This window comes from Cricetulus griseus, chromosome 4, assembly GCF_003668045.3.
Source record: "Cricetulus griseus strain 17A/GY chromosome 4, alternate assembly CriGri-PICRH-1.0, whole genome shotgun sequence".
NCBI classification, from domain to species: domain Eukaryota; kingdom Metazoa; phylum Chordata; class Mammalia; order Rodentia; family Cricetidae; genus Cricetulus; species Cricetulus griseus.
In genome coordinates, this window is record NC_048597.1 from 191,015,081 (window position 1) to 191,040,199 (window position 25,119).

Consider the following 25,119-nt stretch of genomic DNA (forward strand, 5'->3'; position numbering starts at 1 on the left):
CCATGGCATAAGGTGGAGGTCTGTGAACAGCCTTTGGGAGTTGGTTCTTTCACTCTGGATTCTCAGGATCAGATTCAGGGCATCTGGCTTGTAGGCTTTATGTGCTTGAGCCATCTCAGCCTGTTCATGTATTGCGTTTATTGCTTATTACATGCTGTGTGATCTTTCATCATAGAACCCAAATAAACCTAGAAATGTTATTTAAGTACATGTTTCTGACTTAAATAGACCAAACATAGAATTGTCCAAAACATAGAATTTTTTTGTAAAGAATTTAGCACAGTCCAGATTATTGTACTCAGCCAAAACTAAAGAGGCAAAACATTTTTTAAAATGTTTTGGGTAGCACACACCTTTATTCCCAGCACTCTATGAGTTCAGGGCCAGCCTGGTCTACAGAGCTAGTTCCAGGACAGGCTCCCAAGCCAAAAATAAATAAATAGATAGATAGATAGATAGATAGATAGATAGATAGATAGATAGATATTGATTGGTTTTTTTTTTTTTTTTTAAACTGTTTTTGTTTGGTTGATTTTGTTTCAGGAGACCTTGTAGCCCAGGCTAACTTACTCAAATTCGTTACATTCTTCTAGCTTTAGCTTTCAAATTGTTAATTGCAGGCATGAGACATCATGTGTAGCTATAAAATTTATAAAACCTAGGGCAGGAGAGATACCCAGTTACTAAAAGCACTTGCCAAAAAAGCCTGAGGACCTGAGATCAAATCGTCAGAACCAGTGTAAAGCCAAATGTGATGGTCCATATATGGAATAAGATTTGGGGGGGGGGGGGCAGGAGCAGGGAACAGGGCAGGAGAATCCAGTGGCAAAACAAGACGCTGTGTCTCAGCTAAAGGACTGAAACCCAGGGTTGTCTTCTGACCTGTTTGTGTTCATTCTTTTCTCTCCTTTGATCCTTCCCTTACTCCTCTTCCTTTCTCCCTTTTCACATCTCCCCTCATTTTTCTCCCTCTCCTTAATTTCATCTTTCTCTCCCAACTCTTCTCTTTCCCCCATAAATACTATATTACACATAAAGAAAAAAATTAATTAAAAAACTATACTAACTTGGGCCTGGAGAGATGCTCCGTGGTTAAGAGCATGTATTGCTCTTACAGAGACTTGAGATCAGTTCCAAACACTCAAGTTGGGCAGCGCACAAGCATCTGCAACTCCAGCTCCAGGGGACCTGATATTTTCTTCTGGGCTTTATGGGAACCTACACGCACACATGCACATACTGCCCCAACATATACATAATTTAGAAATAAAATAAACCTCATAGGAAATACTGATTTCAAACTTATTACTTGTTCCACAAAATCCAGTCTTGTTTTTTCTGAACTTAGGACTTTGGCATACTGGGCAGGTACCAAATCACTGATTTATATCCTCCTTCAGATTTCATGTAACAGTGCTTGGGTTTAAGTTTCATTTCAACATCATGTGTTGCATTTATTTGCCACAAGTCTTTAGACTATTTCCATCTGGTGTTTTGCCTGCATGGATTCATGAGTTTTAGATATGAGCTGCCATGTGGGTGCTGGTTATTGAACCTGGGTCCTCTGGAAGAGTAGTCAGTGCTCTTAACCACTGAGCCATCTCTTCAGCCCCAACTTTGGTTTTTTAAGGTGCTTCTGTTTCATTACTTTATGACTCGTATTGCATTTATCTGTTATTCTATCATAATTATATATTTTCAAGTTTACCTGAGAAATAATATGTATCTTCTCATTATACAGTGTATTGGGAAGCACATGATATTGATTTTTCACCTTAGTTAAGATGTTTTCTTATATATTTCTAAACTTGTCCTTTCCCTTTATTTTACATGGATCAAATCCTGAGCCTTCTTTATGTGTGCTAAGCTTATACTTTGTCAATGGACTATAGCTATATTCTCAGCTCCTTACTCATTTATTAGTAAGAGTTTTTAACACATGGTAGAGGATTGATTAATTAATTGGTTAATTTGTGTGTATAGATGTGTTTGTGTGAGTATATGTTCACCAGGGCTGGGAGTGTTGGTTATTGCACAAACCTATGTTGATACACATATAGGCCAAAAGAGATGGTCTGATGCCCTTCTTTATCACAGTCTACCTCTTCACAGAAACCTCGGGTTGGCATTTTTGTGCCTAGGTTGGAAGCCAGCAAACCCTAGTGGGAATACCCAGTTCTTAAGTGGGTGCTGAGGTGTGAATTTTGGGCTTATAATAGGGTATGGAGTGCTCTCTCTTCTGCCCTTATTTAGTTGTGTATCATCATGAGCATGTGAATTCTTAGTTTACTTGGCATATAGCCTTTAACTTTCATATATTTTGATGCTCAGATGATTGCTACTATTGCTTGTGGACCATCCCTTCAAGCTGGTCCCATTCTTTTAGGGCATCTTTACTTGGTGTAACAAGATAGTCTAGTCTTATTTATTTGTTTAGATCTCTCAGCCCAAGAGTCATATATCTCCAGGAAGTCATTGTTCCTTTACATGGCAGGAAGACATTTGGGCTCTAGTTATATTCATTGATACTGAGTTTCTGTTTGTATTCCTTATCATTAGACAGGGCTAGGAAATAACATGTATGTGTATTAAAGCCCTTGAGTTTATCTTTGCCCTTTATAAGATTGTAATTCATTTTAGCCATAGAATTCTGGTTGCCATCATCCCTATTTTATTTTTATGTGTTTGTTCAGTTTTCCCCTATTGACAGGTCTCATGGCTTGCCAGCCTAAAGTTGGCTTAGACCATACTGATGTCTCCTAAAAGGAGAAAGAGGAAGGAGGGAAGCTCCTTCTCATCACAGCTTTCTTCCTCCCCCAGGCTTCCATCCCAGAGCCTAAACTGCATTATGTCTAAAAACCTTCTTTGACTCGACTTCAGTGTCAATTGAGCCTATTTTCCCTTAGAGAGAGGAACAATTAGAGACAATCTCTTTGTAATCTTTAACAAACAAGATTAGTGGTTTATCTTTCCACCTAAGACTGTAGGACTCTACAATGTACTGCTTGTAAAAACAGGAGTGAGGGTGAGGGTGTGGTGGTTCACACCTTTATTCCCAGCACTCAGGAGGCAGAGTTTGAAATCAGTGCAGTCCACAAAGCCAGTTCAGGACAACCAGGACTGTGAACACAGAGAAACCTTGTCTGTAAATACTAAAAAATGAAGGAAGGAAAGAAACAGGATCTTTGAATTTGATGTAAATTGAACATCTTTTGGATACATAATAAGAATGATATTGTTTGAGATAGGCTTGTTTTAATTCAGTAAGATTTTTTATGTATAGAGTCTAGGACATAGTATTCAGTATTAAATTTGTAGTGTTTTCTTGTTGGAGTTTTCATAAATAAATTATAATTATGAAAGTTTTCACTTTATGTAAATAAAGTAAACCTTTAAGCTATACAATTCTATAATCCCATCACTCATCAGGTAGAGAGGCAAGAGGATTGTCCAAGTACAAGATCAACCTATCTACATAGTGACTTCCAAGGCAGCTGGTGCTTCATGGTGAAACCTTTTTTCAGAAAATCAAAAACAATGAAGTGAAGGGAGGAGGGTTACATATACCTTAGGAAAACTAAGTAGGATTTCATTTTGAGACTCGTGTTTTTTTATTAGTTTCATTTGGGCTTGGTTTCCATGATGCAGGAGATACAATTTAGGGTTGAGCTTTATCCCCAGCTGTATTTGCAGGTGGGGCATGTGTATGTGATGTGTGTCTCTGTCTCATTGTGTAGCCCAGGTTACCCTTCAACTCTTCCTCAGCTTTGCAAGTGCTGTGCTTACAGTTGTATGTTAGCATTCTTTGCTTTAAATTATTTTTATTTTCTTTTAATATTTGTTTTTAATTTTGCATATGTGTCTCTTGTGTATGTACTTGTGAGTACAGGTGCCCTCAGAGGCCAGAGGTGTCAAATCTCCATGGAGCTAGACTTTATGGACTATGTTGAGCTACATGGGAACTGAGTTCAGATCATCTATAAGAGCAGCATGTGATCCATGTGAGCCATGGCTTGAAATTCATAACCTATAGTTTTTTATCATTAAAACTTGAGTGTCTGATTCTGTTCATTGACTGCATTTTGTTTCTCATTGCTGCAATTTTGTGATGTGTGTATGTGTATTAGCTGATGAAAGGTGGGGATATACTTACTGTGTTTTAGTATCATTTTTCTAGAAAGAAGACATGGAATTGCCGTTTTTCCCAAGTACTTTTCTTTTAAATATGTTCTGTTACCTTTATTATAGACAGTAAAGTTGAAGCCAAGCACTTGGGGTGTTTCTCTTTTGTTTGCTGGTTTGTTTATTTGTGGTACCGAGAATCAAACCTAGCCTCTATTGTCTGCAGAGCGGGGTCTCTACCTTTCCTAGCTCTTTCCCTTTTGATTCTTAAGGATAAAAATTAGCTTAGCATAGCTAATTGCTGGATGTGATGCCCTTGAAATTTTTTCTAGCATTCTGTTGCTGATTCCCAAAGAGCATGACTCATTTAGGATCTTAGGGAGTCCATGATAGTGATGATAGAAAAACCAAAGACTTCATTTTGAGCTTTTTTTATTTTTTTTTTTAAAAAAAAGTTTTCTTTTTAAAGAAACTTTTTTGATGCTAAAATACCAAAGTCTTTTCTTTTTTGTTTTTTGGAACATAAGGTATCTGAACAGCGTGAATATTGCCCAAAATGTGGAAAAGAAAAAGAAAATCAGACCAAATGCCAAAGTTGTGGTATTGTTTTTCATAATGATTTGCAAAGAAATTGCAGACAAGCTATAACTTTGCATGAATCCACTGGACCATTACTAAGAACATCAATTCATCAGAATTCTGGAGGACAGAAGTCACAAACCACAGGATTAACAGCTAAGAAGTTTTATGGTAACAATGTGGAAAAGATTCCAGTTGATATTTTGGTGACTTGTGATGCTAGTAGACATAATTACATACAGACTAATGGAAAAGTGATTTTACCTGGGGGAAAAATACCTAAAATTACAAACCCGAAAGAACGAAAGACAAGCGTGTCAGATCTAAATGATCCAAGTAAGTATCTTCTTCTTGTTTCCTGCCTCCTTTCCTGAGACTCTAGTCTTCGCTCCTGAGCATTTGGGGTCAAGCTGTGTGCCACCATGCCTAGACTAACTGTAAAGATCACAATAACAATCCAATATTTTAATTGTCTCTTTTTTTAATGTGAGCCTTTTTGAGAAGCACAGTTTCCAGGGGTATCATCTTCTGGCAGGTATGCAGCATTTGGAGATCATGTAATTACAGCATTTCCATATAGTTGTGAAGGAAATAACTGACTTGTTCCCATTCGTCCTGTGTTAAAATAGTCAATAACAAAACAGTAGCTTGGCCCCATTCTTTGCTTCTGTTAGTTATTGTTCATTTTGACTTAATCTGTATCCCCCATCTAGACTTTTTGTGTGTGCACTTGGTGCATAGGCTGGTGAGCTCCAGGGTTCAGCCTCTCTCTTCCTTTCCAATGCTGCGGTTAGAAATTACCATGCCCAGATTTTTTATGTGGGGTTCTGGAGACCAAACTCAGGTACTGGGTACTTACAAAGGTTTGCCAACCAAACTGTCTTTCCAGCCCCTTTGTTAGTGAACTGAGGAAATAAAATAACATAAATGACAGATAATCATAGTTCAATATGATATCTGACACATAGAATGGTCTCAGTGCAAATTAGTTTTCTTACCAAAAGGCAAAATAGTTTGTGGGCATTTTTAAGCCTTGTTAAAGAAAGTGCATACACAATTTAAAAGCTTATAGGTACCAATCAATGCAATAGGATTTTACATATCTGTGTAACAATCCTGTGAAATAGATATCTCTGATTTCATAGAGGAGAGAAATTGAATTAAATAACCAGCTTTGAAAATAATAAAAGGCCAGTACTTATTTGTTATGAAACTAGATAACAAAATCAAGGATATAACTGGAGTGATGGCCCTCTGGGGCATATACATTACTTAGTAAGTATTAACTGAGCATGTATGTGTGGGGTGCTAAAAAGAAAACTGCCCATATAAGTTCATACATCATGCCTTCTTTAAAACCCCACTCCTTTATTAAAGTTATTTTCCGGGAGTAAGTAATTCACAGGCAGCTGTATCACCAGAATGTCTTTAGCCAACTTTTTACTCTTACATAGGAACACTTTAAAGATCATGTAGCATTTTTAATGTTTTTCTTTCCCCTTGTGTGAAGCACAGTTTTAGGTTTGGGAATATATTAGTGAGCAAGACATTGTCCCCGCTCTTACAGTTGCAAGTAAACTTATACAACAAAGTGATACAACATTGAAATTAATAAGTGGCTGTCTATGTGCTTACATTAGTTTTAACTGTCCATCAAAAAGCGATTTTCAGGCTATGATTATGACAAAACCTGAAGAGTGTTGAAGGTAGAATAGTCAACTGAATTCTTACTAGTGTTCCTGGATCGAGTAATTGGAATTTTACTCAGTACAGTGCAGTCAGGTTATGGATTACAAAGAATAGATTTGATATGGTGTACTAATGAGCATAAGTCTTGTTCATGCTTATAAAGCAAGATATGTTGAGCATTAGATATTAGTATGGTTTCTCCTCAGGACCAGTTATAATTTTAGTGTTTCTCATTGTAAGACAAAATTATTTGGCCACATGCTTAAAATGTATGTTATTTTGAACATAATTTAGACATTTTCAAACCATAAACTTTCTGTAACCCTGAAGTAGACCTATGGGTAATTCTTGTGAGTTACTGATGTAGTTGTGTGGGTTAGTGGCCACTATATCATGTTTTACTTTTTCCTTGGCAGAACTGGAGATTTGAACCCAGGGCCTTATGAGTGCTAGGCAAATGGTCTGAGCTATATCCCCAACACTGATAATGGTGACTATACCAGCCAAAGCTAAAGAGTTGATTTCATATTTGTCTAATATTTTTATAAAGACTATAAATCATATGCTTTTTTTTAACCTTTCATGAGATACAGTGGATTGTGTGTGTGTGTGTGTGTGTGTGTGTGTGTGTGTGTGTGTGTGTGTGTGTGTGTACACCCGTGCGTGTGTGGGTGTGTGCATGTGTGTGTTTCAGTGATCAAATTCAGGGTACTAGGCTTGTGCTGCAAGCAATTTTACATGCTGAGCCATCTTATCGGCTCCCCCTTCATTTGCGTTCATTGATCTGTGGAGAAGATCTAAGACAAACTTGGTGTATTTCCTACTTAAGGTTTTAACTTACAGAAATGAAATATCAGTGTACAGTTTTACAATGTAAATTTTGAATATTGTTTATTATTTTAGTAATTTTGTCAAGTGATGATGACGACGATGACAGGACTAACAGAAGAGAAAGCATATCCCCACAGCCTGCCGACTCGGCATGTTCTTCCCCAGCACCATCTACTGGAAAAGTGGAAGCTGCACTAAATGCAAATATTTGCAGAGCAGAGCAGGAATCTAGAAGCAATCCAGCAGAATCGGAGTTAAATACAGTTGTCATACCAAGAAAAGCAAGAATGAAGGACCAGGTACATTCAGATTAAGGTCTTCCTTTTGGGATGTAACCTCTGGTTTTCAGGAGTAATTTGTTAATGATAGCACGAGAAGATGGCTTATTCACAAATTCATACTCAAATACTGTTAAAAGATTCTTTTGGAAGACCACTAAACTATTCTTACAAAATAAATTATAATTTAATCAAAGGCTTAAGTTAAAAATCCAGCAAGAAAAAAAAATGCCTGTGTAAACAGGGTGATGGCGGCAAATGTCTTAAATCCCAGCATTTGAATGAGAAGACAGGCGAATCTTTTGAGTTCAAGTTCCAAGACAGCCAGGGCTACACAGAGAAACCCTGTCTTAACACCCACCCCCCACCCCCCCAAAAAAAGGCCCGTATCATTCTTAACAAAATGTCAGTTCAGGTTCCTTTTCCAATATGTCTGCGACCATTGTTTTAAATTTCATATTGTGTGTGTGTGTGTGTGTGTGTGTGTGTGTGTGTGTGTGTTTGTGTGTGTGTGTGAATATAATTAGGTATTTGGAACTAGGACCTAAGTCTAAAAGGAAATTATTTATATTTGCCACATACAGTGTACAGATAATCTTGAGGTAAGTTTTGCACAGTATCTTTAGTTCACTTATATTTTCTTTTCATTAAATTTCTTAATTTTATTTATGTCTATGTGTATATGCACATGAGTGCAGGTACCAGCCGAGGCCACAGGCATCATATTCTGTGGAGCAATGTGTATGCTGAGAACTGAATCTGTGTCCTCTGGAAGAGCAGTATGTGTCCTTACCACAGAGCCACTTCTCTAGTACGTCACTTGCATTTTTTACTGCAACCAGTCACTTTAGTGCAATTGTTGGTGCTCAGAAAGGTTCAGGGTTTGGAGTAGTTCATACTTTAGGGATAATGTGCATGCATGTGTTTATGTGTGTATGAATGTGTGTATTTCTTAGAAAACCTAGTAGGCTGGAAGTTATTTTCAGTGTATGTCACCGTAGTATATAGTTGTATCTTTAACCATAGTTTATAATTTGCTTAAAAATTTTAAGACATTCAAATGAAAAATGGTAAAGTGTAGTAAATAAAAAGATTTACAGAAATATTTATAATACAAAAATAATGGTATTTGAAATAGACCAAATGCTATTAAAAGTGAAAGAATAGGGCTGGTGAGTTGGCTCTACAAGTAAAGGTGCTTGCTGACAAATCTGATAATCTAATTTCAATTTCAAGGACGTAATGATGGAAGAATAAAACCAGCTCCTAAAAATTGTCCTCCGAGTTCCATGTGCGTACCTTAGCACTGCCCATCCCCATAAGTATATAACTTTTAAAAAAGTAAATAACTAAAACTGAAGGTATTCCTTAATAAGGACCAGATGTCCCTAACCTTTTGACAGTGTAAAGTGATGGACACTATAAGGTGATGATGGTCACTATAAGGGAATGGTCTCTGAGATAAACTACACAATTCATGCTGGAGACTTGAACAGTTGAGTTGCTACTGTTTGTTTAAATCTCATAGTGTTTTAAAGAAGTTTATGATTGTGTTCATAGCTATTGTTCAATACATGTGGCCATCAGAGCATAAGTTGGACATTTTATCAGATGTAAACCATCACATAAAAATTAGTAAGGAAGAACTGCTTAAAGAAGTAGAATTTAATTATTAACTAAGTAGACTTAATACAAAGTAGTGTGTGTTCCTGGTAAGAATCCAAGAGAATAGGTGGTTACTTTTCTGTTTTGGCAATAGAAAGGAAAGGTATGTAAAGTATATACATATATTTATGTGTATACACACACACATATATTAATATATGTCATTTGACCCTATAATAAGTATTTTTCTCAAAGGAATTCTTCCCCCTTTCCCAAGGTGTGAAGTATGCAACAAGATTTTTTAGCTGGGCATGGTGCCTCATGGTGCTTGCAATCCCAGCACTAGGTAAGCTGAGACAGAAGGATCGCTGCACATTTGATTGAGACTATTTTGGGGTAGAGTGAGTTCTGTGTCTCCCTGGGCTGCAAAGTGGAACCCTGTCTCTAAAAACACGTCAAAACAAAATATAAGCCAAATAATAACAAAACATGAGTAATGAGAAAAATCACTACGCACTAAAAGAGGTATGGCTGAAAAAATCCTGCTTTGATAAAACGTTGCACCAGTGCAAGCAATTGAAGATAGAAATTAGAGCTAAATAAATATATAGTACTCTTTAGAGGGGATAAGACACAGGAATATATGAATTCATAAAATGAACATGTTTTACAAAATGAACACTTTTTTTAAAGCAGAAGTTTAAATAGAGTAACATGGGTTCACTAAGGAAAAAAGAGAAAAGAAAAGAAACAAAAAACCTGGAACCTTAAGACATGAGAAATAATACAAGTAACTCAAAGATTACTTTTTAAAATGGATTGGTATTTTTATATAATAATAGTGCCTTGCTAAGCTTAACAATACAAGTAAAAATAAGCAGCAGAAGTATAGGTGTGTTTTTAAAAAGAAATTCAGATCAGTGTATGAAACATGATCAGGAATTGATAGGTTAATGTAAGTGAGAAAATGTAGCATCAGTTGATTCTTTATATATTTGTAATTAAAATCAAGAATGACTAAAGAGAGGAGATAGCTGTGGTTAACATGCCTGCCACACAGCCTGAAGACCTGAGTTCGATACCTAGCACCCATGTAGAAAGTGTGGATGGTAATGGAACGCTGGAGAAGCAGGCACAGGTACATCCCTGAGCTTACTAGCCTGTCAACCTTACCCAGTCAGAGAGCCCCTAGGGCCTAGCACATGCTGACATACAGGTGCTTACACATGGGTACACACATGCGTTCGTGTGAGTACTGAAAAATAAGTAAAGAAAATAAAGTTCAGGAAAGGTGGTAATCAGGTAGTGAATATGAAATGAGTTGCTCCTTGTTAACTGTACTGATTGGCAAAAGGCTTTCTAGCTAGTAGTGCTCCAGTGGTGTTTGGAAACATGGGATGTTAGTGTTGTAAATTTAGGTATAACTTGGCTGGAGTGCAGTTGAACAATAATTTCACATAGGAACTAGACTCTTCTCCAGAAATGCTTACTGGAGATAGTTTGCTATAGGGCAGGCTGGAAGTACATGCAACATAGACAAGTTCTGTTAGGTGAGTTGGACTTCCATGTGGTAGGATTGTTCAGGTTTTTGATGGGACACTGACCAGAAGGCTTCTATTGCTCATCTCAGTGATGCTCTGTAACAGGGTGTGTGATCTTTCAGACTCCTCCTCCTTAGGATTCCATTGGGAGTAACACTTAAATTATCTGTCGTTAGTGAGCGGAATAGCTCTCATTTGGAAAATGACTATAAAGCTTAAAAACCAAACTAAGCCAAAACAAACATATCCAAGTTTTTTTTTTTTTTTAAGTCTTTGTGTTCCTATTAATAATTTAGGAAAAATAGTCATAATAAACAATTTCTTAGCCTGAAAAATCAGTGTATAGAACTGTATCCATAAGGTAGGGAGAGGTGTGTGTGTATGTGTGTGTGTGTCTGTGTGTCTGTGTCTGTTTGTTTCTTGGAGGATTCTGGGGATGACAAGCATTAAAGTAATTATTCATGGTGTTGCAAATGACAGGATATTGTACTTTTTTTTAAACCTCTGCAATTATACAGGACTCATGTTCAGTATTATTCCTCAAATTACATAAACAAATGCAAAAGTAAAGAACCCAAGTCAAAATTATATAACAAACAGCACTCCATCACAAAAGCGTGTAAAATTACAAGAATGCTATTTTTAAAACACTGGCACTTTAAGAATGATAATCTCGAAAAAACCCACAAAATTGCCAGATTGTTCCCTAAACTGCTAAGCGGATTAAACATGACTAATAAATGAGTTTGGGTTTTTATAAAGAAAAACCAAATCCACTCGGGAGGCAGAGGCAGTCAGATAGATCTCTGAGTTGGAGACCAACCTGGTCTACAAGAGCTAGTTTGAGGATAGCCTCCAAAGTCACAGAGAAACCCAGTCTCGAAAAACCAAAAAAACCCAAATGGATTGGACGTACTAATATGCAAAGTTTATCATCTTTCCTTGCATCTGATCTATAAAGGGACAAATCACAATATAGGAAAATAGGCCCTTAATTTAATTTAATTTTAAATGTGGCATAATTTTAAGAAAAGCTGGCTCAGCTAATTAAAAATACTTTTTGAACAGTCAAGTTTCCTGAGCAATCCTGTGTTTAGATAGATGGGCAAAGGCATTACAGCCAGCGTTCTCATCATAGCCTTCAACAGGACCAATATCAACAAAGTTTAATATGGCAGTCTTGTATTTTAAGCTCACAGTTTTTTTGTTTTGTTTTGTTTTGTTTTTTGGGGGGGTGTTTCAAGACAGGGTTTCTCTGTGGCTTTGGAGGCTGTCCAGGAACTAGCTCTTATAGACCAGGCTGGTTTCGAATTCACATAGATCTGCCTACCTCTGCCTCCCAAGTGCTGGGATTAAAGGCGTGCGCCACCACCGCCTGGCTTAAGCTCACAGTTTTGGGGGATACATTCTCAGGTCTTCAATAGGGAACTGTAGAATGTAGCTGCCATTACACAGTAATGGACGTTAAGAAGAGTCCTCATGTAAGGATTAGAACATAATTTTCTACTAGTCCTTCAAGGACAGACTTTCAGATTGTTCAATTCTAATAATTCCATGGTGTGATAGAATTGATCACTCTCAGCTTTGCACATGGGTTATGTACTCTCTTATCCAACTGGTCACAATTTTGGAATTTCAACTATGGATGAAAATGTTGCCTATCACAATATGCAGGGTGTATAGATAAAAGTTGGGGTTTTTTTGTTTGTTTTGTTTTGTTTTTAGTTAACTATATGAAAAGAAACACTGCAGTAATTCATGTGACCCAAAATGGGCAAAAGCAAGACTAGCTTCCCCTTGAGAAGAAAAATTTCAGACCTATGGAAAGGACAACAATACTAATAAAAAAAAATTGTATTTACTTAGAAGCATTGTAACATGTCAACAAAATAGCTGCAATTCTTCTTTTTTTTTTGTAATTACAGAGTGGTATTCAGTTAACAGAACAAATTATCTTTGTATAAGCTGCATCAGAGACAACTGAAGATGGAAAAAAAAACCCTAAACAAAACAAACAAATAAAAAAAAAAAAACCTACTGTCCCCATACATAACTAATTTGTGCTATGCACTAATAAGAACCTGTTTTAAATTTCCATGCCAATTTATAATCCCCAGACTGTATCAGGCAAGGTTAGTGGCTATACCACCAGGACAGGGCTATCTAAAGACACATTCAGTAGTGTGTTAACTATACAAAAAAAGACATTGTACAGTTTAAAAACAAATCTTACACAGCCTTACATTTCAATTCTTTTTTTCTTTAAAAGGAGTGAGTTGTTTAAAAAAAAAAAAAAGGAGTGAGTTGTTGCAGGAGGTTTAAATGCTTTATAGACCCTCCCCCCCAAAAAATGTACTAGAACATCATCATCTACTTCATCTTCTTCTTCCTCCTCTTCCTCATTCTCTTCCTCCTCTTTTTCTTGCTCTTTTCTGCCTTTTTCACTGCATCAGGGTTTTCCTTTAGCTCTGTAAGCAGCATTTTCCTTTTCGTACTTCTCCTTCAGCTTGGCAGCCTTCTTTTCCAGGATACTGTACTTTCATATGTCTGAGAAGTAATTTAGTGTGTCTGTGTGCCATATTTTTACTTTTATTTCCTTCATCAGTTGATGTGCACCTAAGTTGTTTGTCTTATCTATTGTGAATAGTGCTGTAATGAACATGGGAGTGTAGATGTCTCTTTGACAGGATAGCTTCATATACTTTGGATAGCAGCAATAGTACTGATTTAATTTTTGGAAGAATCTCTATCAGTGTTTCTGTAATGGCTGTAGTAGTTTTCACTGTGATTTTTTTTTTTTTTTTTTGGTTTGCATCCTTACCATCTCTCTGATGCTGTTTTGAGTTGCTTCGCTGTGGTATTGATTTGCATTTCCCATGTGATTAATGGAGCTGATCATGTTGTTGCTATACCTGTAATTATTTATGTGTCTTGTTTTGTGAACTGTCTGTTTAAATATATTGTTCCTGTTTTATCTATCTGCCTTGAACTTCCTAAGTAGCTAAGAATAACTTTGAGCTCCTGCTCTTCCTGCCTCTACTTCCCCAGTGTTGGAATCATAGGCATGAACTTCAGTGCCATCTTACACAATTTTTCTGTGTCTTTGTTGAGTTGCTTATATTAACTCCTTTTGGGTATATATTCTCATATCTATTGGGGTTTTTTTAAATTTTTTTTTTTTATGCTTTCATTGTCTGTGTGAAAAGACCTTTGCTATTCCATCATTTGGATATTCCTCCCCTGTATTTTTTGTACCTATTTCATAGTGTTTTTTTTTTTTACTTTTTTCTTTTTTTTTTTGAGACAGGGTTTCTCTGTGGCTTTGGAAGCTATTCTGAACTGTGGCCTCGAACTCACAGAGATTCACCTGCCCCACCAACGCCTGGCCCTATTTCATAGTTTTAAGATTATATATTAGGCCTTTAATCCATTTAGAGTTTTTTTTTTCTTTCTAATATAGTCAGGGATAGGACTCTTTTTCATTCTTAATTTAAAAATATATTTTCATTTTATGTGTATGGAAGTTTTGCCTGCATGAATATCTGTGTATCACTGGCTGCCTGATTCCACAGAAGCTGAAACTGGAATTATAGATGGTATTGAACCACCATGTAGGTGCTAGGAATTGAACTTGGATCCTCTGGAAGAGCAGCAAGTGCTCTTAACCTATGAGCCATCTCTCCAGCCCTATTTCATTCTTGTATATATTGATACAGCATTTTCCTGCATCATTTATGGAAAAAGACTGTCCTTCCTCTAGTGTGTATTCTTCTCCGACCCCCCACTCGTCATCCTCCACCCACCCCTAACAGGGTTTTTCTGTAACTTTGGAGCCTGTCCTGAACCCTAGAACTCAACTCTGTAGACAAGGATGGCCTCAAACTCACAGAGATTCACCTACCTATGCCTCCTAAGTTCTGGGATTAAAGGTGTGGGTCACCACTGCCTAGCTAGTGTATATTCTTAGCAATCCTGTCAAAAAATATGTTACCTGTAACAGGGCACTTGGAATGTTTTGAGGGAAGAGGATCCTCAGTATGAGGGCATCAAAGACTACACAAAGATCCAGTCTCAAAACACCAAAATGGGCTAAAATGATAGCTCCATTGTTAAAGGCAAGAGTTCAGTTCTTAGCACCCACGGTAATCAAAACCATCTCTCAAGCTTTCCCATGCTCTCCTCCAATAGTATATAACATAATATATGTTATATACATATATTATCTGTACTCAATTAAAATGAAGAAATAAAAAAATATGTCTTTAGAACATGGATTTAATTTACTTGCAGGTTTTTTATTCTGTTCCATTGGTCTATGTTCTGTTGGTTGGCCTGTTGTTCTGTGTTTATTTCATTACCATGCTATTTTCATTACTATGACTTTGGAGTATATTTTGAAGTCAAAAATAGCTTTGTTTTTCCTTAGGATGACTCTAGTTTTCAGGGATTTCTCTGTCTCTCTTCTTTTTTCTTTGTGATTGCATAGTTGCATATGAAGTGTTAAGATTTGTTTTAGGTTTTGTTTTTGTCTCTTTTTTTTTTCCTTCTTCAGTTCTTCAAAAAGTGGTATTGGTACTTAGAGATTGCTTTGACTCTATAACTCTTTCAATTGGTGTGTATATTTTAACAATACTGATTCTTCTCCATGAACCTGAGATCCCCTTTCCTTTGTTTTGTATGACTTCAGTTTCTTCATCATAGATATGATTAGCTTTGCCTAATCTAATGCCTAGATGTTTTATATTCTTGTAGCTGCTAGTATCTTTAGTTTTTATTTAAGATAATTGGCTGTGGGTATATGGCAGCATATTTTATTGATTAATTTCATATCCTGTAACTCTGAATTTGCTTACACTGATAGTTGGGGGTGGTGTTTGAGGGACTTTGTATACTTCTTGCTTAAGTGTATATTTTGTTCAAAGGCAGACCCTAGAAGTATCTCAGAATGATAATGGGACTGCTGCCTGTCCTGTATAGGGTACATGGCCTTTGTTGTTTGATTGGTTTGGATATTTTTTCTATCAAGATCATGTTTTATTCTTTGATAATATAGTTGTTGCAGGTTACAGAAAAATTGAGAGTCTGAAGTATTCTAAAGAGCAAAACTTTGTTAGGTGGGTTTGAATTTGGGACTTTGAGATTATGGATGTTAAACTAGTAAAGCCTATTTAGAATTATTCCAAAATCTGAAACACTTCTGATGTCACACATTCAGATAATGGTGTATGTAATTTATATGAACACAATTAATTTTAATTAAAATTATAAACATAAAATGTTGTTTATATTGTGATTTGTTTGCACTTGTGAGTATGAAATAATTCAGATATTAAACATTTATTTATTTAGTGTGTGGGGGTGTGTACATGCCACAATGCAAATCTGGAGGTTAAACGACAACTAGTAGAGTCTGTTATTTTCTTCATCCATGGAGGTAGTAGGGGTTTGAGGTGGCCAGGCTTGACAGTGTGTATGCATCCTTACCTACTGAGACACACCAGTGGTTCCAGATCAAGTAATTGGTCTGTGAGAATACATAAAATATCCCTTTTAAATCTTATCTGCTCTCTAAAGAAGTGGTTCAACTACTGTTACTCATCACTGCATCCATCCAAGAAGCTTGTCTGTACATCAGTTCCCTCTGACCTGTACTCTTCAGAGTACAGAGTACTCTTTGTTTGTTTGTTTGTTTGTTTGTTTGTTTGTTTTTTGCTTTTCGAGACAGGGTTTCTCTGTGGCTTTGGAGGCTGTCCTGGAACTAGCTCTTGTAGACCAGGCTGGTCTCAAATTCACAGAAATCTGCCTGCCTCTGCCTCCCGAGTGCTGGGATTAAAGGCATGCCCCACCAAGGCCTGGCCAGAGTAGACATTCTTAGCCCTCAGTGATTTTCAGTTTAGGAAACTGAAGCTTAAGGAAGTTACTAATTTTTGCTAAATCATTGGTTGGTATTTTGGCCATGATTTGAACATAGTCAGTGTAATTTGTGAGTTTCATTCCTGACCACTGTGCTTCAATTTCAACTCATAACTTGTGAATTTACTTTATATTATAGCCATAATTTCTCTTTCCTCTCATTAAGGAAGGATAGTCAGTCCATGTAGTGTTGTGTATGTGTGTTTGCTTTGCAGCCTTATTACTACGGTACTTACTATGTGAAATTTTCTTTTTCTTTTCAGCTTGGCAATCCCATCAGCACACCTCTAAAACGTCGTAAAATAAACACTCATGGAAATTTAATTCACACTATGTCACTGCCACACTGCCAAGACTTTGAAAGTGTCATTTTAAACTGCCGAAGTATACGAGTTGGAACACTCTTCCGACTATTGGTAGAGCCTGTGATTGTAAGTACTTTCTTAAATTCTGGCTGTACTAATATGACTCTTAAAGTTCATGAAGTTATTGAAGTTAATCAAATATGAAAATTAGTTAAAGATTTCACATTGGTTTAAGATTATATAAGTAATCCATTAAAAACTTGTGGATATGTAAATACAATGTTAAATTCAAAGTAGTGTTAAATTTACTGTAGGAGATGCATGTGACTCATACTTACAGTTAAGTTTTCTCTACATTGAAATAATTAGAGAAAGTTAACTTTTTTTGCAAAGGGGGGGGCATGTTTCAAGACAGGGTTTGTGTGTTACTCTGGGTCTCACTCTGTAGACCAGGCTATCCTTGAATTCAGATATCCGCCTGCCTCTTCCTTGTGAGTGCTGGGATTAAATGGCTAAAATTAAGCCATTTTATAACCGCCAATAAATGATTCAAGGAAGGAATGTCAGTGAGTGCTAAAACCATTGGGTAAACTATATCCAGTATATCTCCAAATATATTTAATATGTGCAGATATATCCAAAGATATAAATGTCTTTGTTCAGATTATTTAATTGCAAGTGGACAAATATGGAAACAATATGAAAGCCTAGCAGTCAGTGTTGAGGCCAGGTGAATAAGCTTACATCACCAATGAGACAACCTGGCATTTGCAGTATGATAGTGTGGGGTTTCAGCATATCACCCATTGCTTCTTTTACTGAGAATGTATGGCCTGGATTTGGAGATAAGGCAGCACCTCTCCAGGAGATCATATGTTTTGTATAATGTACATCTCAAAAGCCATGTCAGGAGGAATAGAGAGGCAAGTTTCTAGTGTAAACACTGTGGTTGTATGCCATATAATATTGACAGAATAGTGGCTGAGGGAAAGTTAAAACAAGGATCAATGAGTAATTGTGAGCATTTATGAAAATTTAAGTATAAAACATATGTTGAAGAAGTTAGTCTTGATTTCTTAGATGTGCTGATGTTGTTTCAGTTGCACAGGAAAACGTTTTTGTTATGAGATTCATGCTGAAGGATTTGAGGATGAAGTTATGACTGCTGCCTGCTTTGTGGCTTTTTTAAAGTAAAAATATAATGTGCAAAGAGTAATATGGTAGATGCATGAAAATAACTTGATGAATCCAGGAAAGGAGTGTTCCCATAGGTTTTTATTCTGGCAACTTCTCTAATTTTTTTTGAGAGGCAGATATTTCATTTTAGATTTAAGTATATGGTATCTGGCTCAGTTTTGCTGCCCTTTGTATACTTATGGACTGTATATGTCATTTAGAGTATATAGAACAAAATCTTCTAAAGTCTACCATTAACACTAATTTGTCTTTTTCTTTTTTAAAGTTTTCTTTAGAGTCAATCAAGATACATCTAGATGGTAAGCTATTTTTTACCTGTACATTCACTAAAACTTTGTCTATACTGGTCCATTTTTTATAGTAAAATAAATAACCATAGAACTCATTAGTTAATGTATTTTATAAAGGGCCAGGTCTTTATATAATTTCATTCTGCAATGTGGCAAAGTCTAATACTTTACAGTCTCCTATTTTTTTGGGAAAAAATTATGTTTTATAAATGAAATTGCTTTTTCTTTTAATTGAATTACACATTTTTCCCCATTTCCTCCTCCCCTCTCTTCTCCACCCTTCCCTTGCCCCCCCCCCATGCTCCCAATTTACTCAGAATATCGTGTTTATTTCCCCTTACTAGGTGGATCTGTGTATGTCTCTCTTAGGGTCCTCTAGGTTCTCTGGGGTGGCCTGTACGCTGGTTATCCTTTGCTTTGTGTCTGATATACACTTATGAGTGAGTACATACTCACTCTGTGTCTAGGTTACCCCACCACCACCACCAGGATGGCTTTTTCTGGTTTTGTTTATTTGCCTGCAAATTTGTTGTTTTTTTGTTTTTTTGTTTTTTTGTTTTTTGTTTGTTTTAACTGCTGAGTAGTACAACATTGTGTAAATGTACCACATTTTCCTTATCCATTCTTCACTTGAGGGCTGTCTGGGTTGATTCCAGGTTCTAGCTATTATGAATAATGCTGCTGTGAACATAGTTGAGCAAATGTCCTTCGGTTGTGAGTGTGCATCCTTTGGGTATATGCCCAAAAGTGGTATTGCTGGGTCTTGAGGTAGATTGATTCCCAATTTTCTGAGAAACCGCCATACTGATTTCCACAGTGGCTGTACAAGTTTGCACTCCCACCAGCAATGGAGGAGTGTTCCCCTTTCTCCACATCCTCTCCAGCATAAGCTGTCATCAGAGATCTTGATCTTGGCCATTCTGACAGGTATAATATAGTATTTCAGAGTTGTTTTAATTTGCATTTCTCTGATGACTGAGGATGTTGAACATTTCCTTAAGTGTCTTTTGACTATTTGAAATTCCTCTGTTGAGAGTTCTCTTTTTAGATCTGTATTCCCATTTTTTTTTTTTTTTTATTGGATTATTTGGTCTATACTTTGGAGAGCAGCCCTCTGTCAGATATGCTGTTGGTAAAGATCTTTTCTCATTCTGTAAGCTGCCATTTTTGTCTTGTTGACCATGTTTTGTTTTACAGAAGCTTCTCGGTTTCAGGATGTCCTATTTATTTATTGTTGTTAGAGTCTGTGCTACTGTCCTTATATTTAGGTAGTGGTCTGTGACAATGTGTTCAAAGCTTCTTCTCAGATTCTCTTCTAAGAAGTTCAGTGTGGTTGCTTTTATATTGAGGTCTTTGATCCACTTGGACATGAGTTTTGTGTAAAAGGATAAATGTGGATCTATTTGCATTCTTCTGAATGTTGACAGCCAGTTATGTCAGCACCATTTGTTGAAGATGCTTTCTTTTTTCCCATTTTATATTTTTAGCTTCTTTGTCAAAAATGGGGTGTTCATAAGTGTGTGGATTGATATCAGTGTCTTCAATTATATTGGTCCACCTGTCTGTTTTCATGCCAATACCAAGCCATTTTCATTACTGTACAGTTTGAAGTCAGGTATGATGATGCCTCCTTTATCATACAGGATTGTTTTGGCTATCCTAGGTTTTTTGTTTTTCTATATGAAGTTGAGTATTGTCCTTTTAAGGTCTGTGAAGTTTTTGCTGGGTATTGCATTGAATCTGTAGATTGCTTTTGGTAAGATTGCCATTTTTACTATGTTGATCCTACCCATCCAAGAACATGGGATCTTTCCATTTTCTGATGTCTTCAGTTTCTTTCTTCAAAAACTTAAAGTTCTTGTCATACAGTTCTTTCACTTGTTTGGTTAGAGTTACCCCAAGATATGTTATGTTATTTGTGGCTATTATAAAGGTTGTTGTTTCTGATTTCTTTCTCAGCCCGTTTATCCTCTGTATATAGGAAGGCTACCGATTTTTTTCAGTTTATGTTATATCCTGCTACATTAGTGAAGGGGGGTTTATCAGGTGTAGTAGTTCCCTGGTAGAATTTTTGGGGTCACTTATGTATACTATCATTTCATCAGCAAATAAAGTTTGACTTCTTTTTTTCCAATTTGTGTCCTCTTGTTGTCTTATTGCTCTAGCTAGAACTTTGAGTACTATATTGAATAGATAAGGAGAGAGTAGACAGCCTTGTCTTGTTCCTGATTTCAGTGGGATTGCTTTGAGTTTCTCTCCCATTTAGTTTGATGTTGACTGTCAGCTTGCTGTATATGCCTTTATTATGTTTGTGTATGTTCCTTCTATCCCTGCTGTCCCCAAGACCTTTATCATGAAGGGGTGTTGAATTTTGTTGAAGGCTTTTTCAGCATCTAATGAGATTATCGTGTTTTTTTTTTCTTTCAGTTTGTTTATATGGTGGATTACATTAATGGATTTTCATATGTTGAACCATCCCTGCATTTCTGGGATGAAGACTACTTGATTTTGGTGGATGATTTTTCTTGGGAGTCTGTTTGCCAGTATTTTATTGAGTATTTTTGCATAAATGTTCATGAGGGAGATTGGTCTATAATTCTCTTTCTTAGTTGTGTCTTTGTATGGTTTAGGTATCAGGGTAACTGTAGCCTCCTAAGAGTTTGCCAATGCAATGTTCCTTCTGTTTCCATCATGTGGAATAATTTGAGGAGTATTGGTATTAGTTCTTCTTTGAACATCTGGTAGAATTTTTCGCTGAAACCATCTGGACCTGAAACCATCTGGACCATCTGGACCTGGGATTTTTTTGCTTGGGAGACTTTTGATGACTGCTTCTATTTCCATAGGGGTTATAGGTCTATTAATTTGTTTAACTTGTCTTCATTTAATTTTGGTATTTGATACTTATTCAGAAAATTTTCCATTTCCTTTAAATTTTTCAGTTTTGTGGAGTACAGGTTTTTGAATATGACCTGATGATTCTCTGGATTTCCTCAGTGTTCATTCTTATACCCCCCTTTTCATTTCTGATTTTGTTAATTTGGATATTCTTTCTCTGACTTTTGGTTAGTTTGGATAAAGGTTTGTCTGTCTTGTTGATTGATTTGTAAAACTCTTTGTCTCATTGATTCTTGTATTGTTTTCTTTGTTTCTATTTTATTGATTTCAGCCCTTTATTTGATTATTTCCAGCCATCTACTTCTCCTGGGTGAGTTTGCTTCTTTTTGTTCTAGAGCTTTCAGTTCTGTTAATTCGATAGTGTGATTTCTCCAGCTTCTTCATGTAGGCATTTAGTGCTATGTCCTCTTATCACTGCTTTCATTGTTCATTGTGTCCCATAAGTTTGGGCATGTGGTACTTCATTTTCATTAAATTTTAGGAAGTCTAGTTTCTTTATTTCTTCCTTGACCCATTTTTGATTGAGTTAAGCATTGTTCAATTTCCATGAGTTCATGGGCTTTCTGCAGTTAGTGTTGTTGAATTCTAACTGTAAGCCATGGTCTGAGTATGTGTTCAATTTCAGAGAAGGTCCCATGGGGTGCTGAGAAGAAGGTGTATTCTTTTGTGTTTGGGTGGAATGTTCTATAGATGTCTGTTAGGTCCATTTGAGTCATAACATCTCTTAGTTCCTTTATTTCTCTGTTTAAGTTTTTCTTTGGGAGACCTGTCCATAGGTGAGAGTGGGATGTTGAAATCTCCCACAATTAGTGTGTGGGGCTTATTGTTTGATTTAAGCTTTAGTGATGTTTCTTTTACAAATGAGGGTGCCCTTATATTTGGGACATAGATGTTCAGAATTGAGACTTCATCTTGATTGATTTTTTTTCCTGTATTGAACATGAAATCCCCTCCTTCATCTCTTTTGACTAATTTTAATTTGAAGTCTGTTTTGTTATACATTAGGATAGCTACACCAGCTTGTTTCTTAGGTCTGTCCACTTGAGGTCTGTCCCAGCCCTCTACTGTGAGGTAACGTCTGTCTTTGTATTTGAGGTGGGTTTCTTGTATGCAGCAGAAGCCTGTGTCTTTATAGGCAAATTGAGTCCATTGACATTAAGGGATAATAATGACCAGTGATTGCTAGTTTTTGTTATTTTTGTTTTGTAGCATTGTGTGTGCGTTTCTCTTCTTAGGATTTCCTGGTAGAGGATTATCTATTGCCTGTGTTTTTGTGAATGTAGCTAATTTCCTTGGGTTGGAGTTTTCCTTCTAGTACTTTCTGTGGGGTTGGATTTGTGGATAGGTATTGTTTAAATCTGATTTTTTGTCACAGAATATCTTGCTTTCACTGTCTATGGTGATTGAAAGCTTTGCTGAATATAGTGATCTGGGCTATCATCAGTGGTCTCTTCGTGACTGCATAACCTGACTAGGCTTTCATTGTTTCCATTGAGAAGTCGGGCGTTATTCTGATAGGTTTGCCTTTATATGTTACTTGGCCTTTTTCCTTTGCAGTTCCTAGTATTCCTTCTTGATTGTGTATGTTTGGTGTTTTTTTTTTTTTTTTTTTTGATCCAGTCTATTTGGTGTTCTGTAAGCTTCTTGTATTTTCATAGGTATGTTTTTCTTTAGGTTGGCAAAGTTGTCTTTATGATTTTGTTGAATATATTTTCTGTGCTTTAGAATGGACTTCTTCATCTATCTCTGTTATTCTTAGGTTCAGTCTTTTCATGGTGTCCCAGATTTCCTGGATATTTTGTGTTAATTTGTTGGATTTAACATTTTCTTTGACTCATGAATCTATTTCCTCTATCATATCTTCAACACCTGAGATTCTTTCTTTTGTCTTTTGTATTCTGTTGTTTATGCTTGGTTCTGTAGTTCTTGATTGTTTATCCACATTTTTCATTTCCGGAGTTTCCTTGGTTTGTGTTTTCTTTTGATTTTTCTCTTTTTTTTTTTTTTTTTTTTTTTGAGACCGGGTTTCTCTGTATTTTTTTAGACCCTGTTCTGGAACTTGCTCTCTAGACCAGGCAGGCCTCGAACTCAAGAGATCCGCCTGCCTTTGCCTCCCAAGTGCTGGGATTAAAGGAGTGTTCCACTAATGTCCGGTGGTTTGTGTTTTCTATTTAAATTTTTAAGCCTTGAACAGTTTTCTTCACCTGTTTGATTGCTTTTTTTGGTTTTCTTTAAGGGATTTGTTCATCTATTTCAGTTTTTTTATGTCTTTTCCTTCATTTCTTTAAGGGAATTTTTTCCTTTCTTTAAGGGCTCAATCATCTTCATAAAGTTATTTTTTTTTAATGTCGATTTCTTCTGCTTCATCTGTGTTGGGAAGTTAAGATCTTGTTGCTGTAGAACCACTAGTTCATGTTGTGGAGTGTATTCTTACCTTGTCTACCCATCTCTTTCTCCAGTTGGTGTAGTTGGTGGCTGTTGCTCTGTTGAACACTCCTTCAGGTGCAGGCAGGGTTGAGCCACCAATGATCACTCTTCAGGTGTTGATGGACCCAAGGCTTAGATGGCCTCTCCTGTCAGTGTAGGTGGAGCCAGACTCTGGTGATCACCTCTGTAGGTGCAATTGGAACTGAGGCTGAGATGGCTGGATAGTTTCTGCTGCCACTTTCCTGATGCTATCTCCTGGAGTGACCTGGACCTACTGTGGCATTGTCTTTTAGCAAGGCCAGAGGTACTTCTTCAGATAGTTTATGGAAGTTGCTGCTTTTGATGATTCTGGGCCTCTTGCTCACCACCGATGACCTCTTTCTCTCCCTCTCCTGGCTTATATTTTTGTTTTTTCAAGACAGGTTTTCTCTGTAACAGCCCTAGCTGTCCTGGAACTTGCTCTGTGAACCAGGCTGGTCTTGAACTCACAGAGATCCGCCTGCCTGTAACTCCCTAGATTGCTTCACCATGCATGGGTTGAAATTCTTCTTTGATTTTTTGAGACAGGGTTTCTCTGTGTAGCTTTGGAGTCTCTTCTGGCACTTGCTGTGGAGACCAGGCTGGCCTCAAACTCAAGAGATCCGCCTGCCTGAGTCCTGCGATTAAATACGTGCGCCATCAACGCCCGGCCTGGGTTGAAATTCTTAAGAGTAGTATAGAGGATGATAAATGACTAATTTTAAGCTTGCATTTCCTCCATTTGTGGTTTGCCAGTTTAAAAATGTATTCGTTTTTCATTTCTTGTTTCCCTCTAGGACCAGAAAGTGATCCTGTAGAGATTGTTTTAAATACCTCTGATCTAACTAAATGTGAATGGTGTAATGTCCGGAAATTACCAGTAGTGTTTCTCCAGGCAGTACCACCAATTTATCAAAAGCTGAGCATGCAGCTGCAAATGAATAAAGAAGAGAAAGTTTGGAATGATTGTAAAGGAATGAACAGGTTAACAAGTAAGTTTTGTAGACAGATCACAACTAAGATAGAATATGGTCTACTGAGTAGCAGAATAGGAGTGTTTGGAAAGTGGAAGGTTTTATCAGTCCATCATGATAAGTTGGAGCAGTGGTTGTCAGAGATCAGTCATCATCACTTACTTCATTTGGCATTATGTAATATACTAACCATGTGAAATGGGTACAGCAGCCAGCCTCTGAGGAAAAGCCCACAGAAAGTAGAAGGGCTGAAGATAAAACCTGGATTTATCTAAACTGTTTAGAAGTTTTCTAATTGGGTTAAAACTCAAAAGATCTGAAGTCTGTAACACTAAAGTGAATTTCACTGATGTGACTGCTGAGTTAACTTCCTGTAAGAAGCTGGAGCTAGGAAACTTTGAAGTACGTGGAAGAAGTCTGTATTCTTTAAAAAGATGCAGTTCTTTAGTGTG

At 36.8% G+C, this 25,119-nt stretch overlaps 1 protein-coding gene across 6 annotated transcripts in view; it reads left to right on the top strand.

The window, feature by feature from the left end:
* Positions 1–25,119, top strand: part of Senp6 (SUMO specific peptidase 6) — an 85,933-nt gene that overhangs the window by 40,336 nt on the left and 20,478 nt on the right. For 5 of the 6 annotated variants that reach the window (XM_027411060.2, XM_027411061.2, XM_035443822.1 and 2 more), the window contains 5 exons: positions 4,650–5,037; positions 7,294–7,520; positions 16,822–16,989; positions 18,326–18,359; positions 24,491–24,685. In XM_027411060.2, coding sequence (XP_027266861.1) covers positions 4,650–5,037; positions 7,294–7,520; positions 16,822–16,989; positions 18,326–18,359; positions 24,491–24,685 — 1,012 coding nt within the window. The remainder of the gene's footprint in view (positions 1–4,649; positions 5,038–7,293; positions 7,521–16,821; positions 16,990–18,325; positions 18,360–24,490; positions 24,686–25,119) is intronic. The other variant, XM_027411066.2, reaches the window with a different exon arrangement.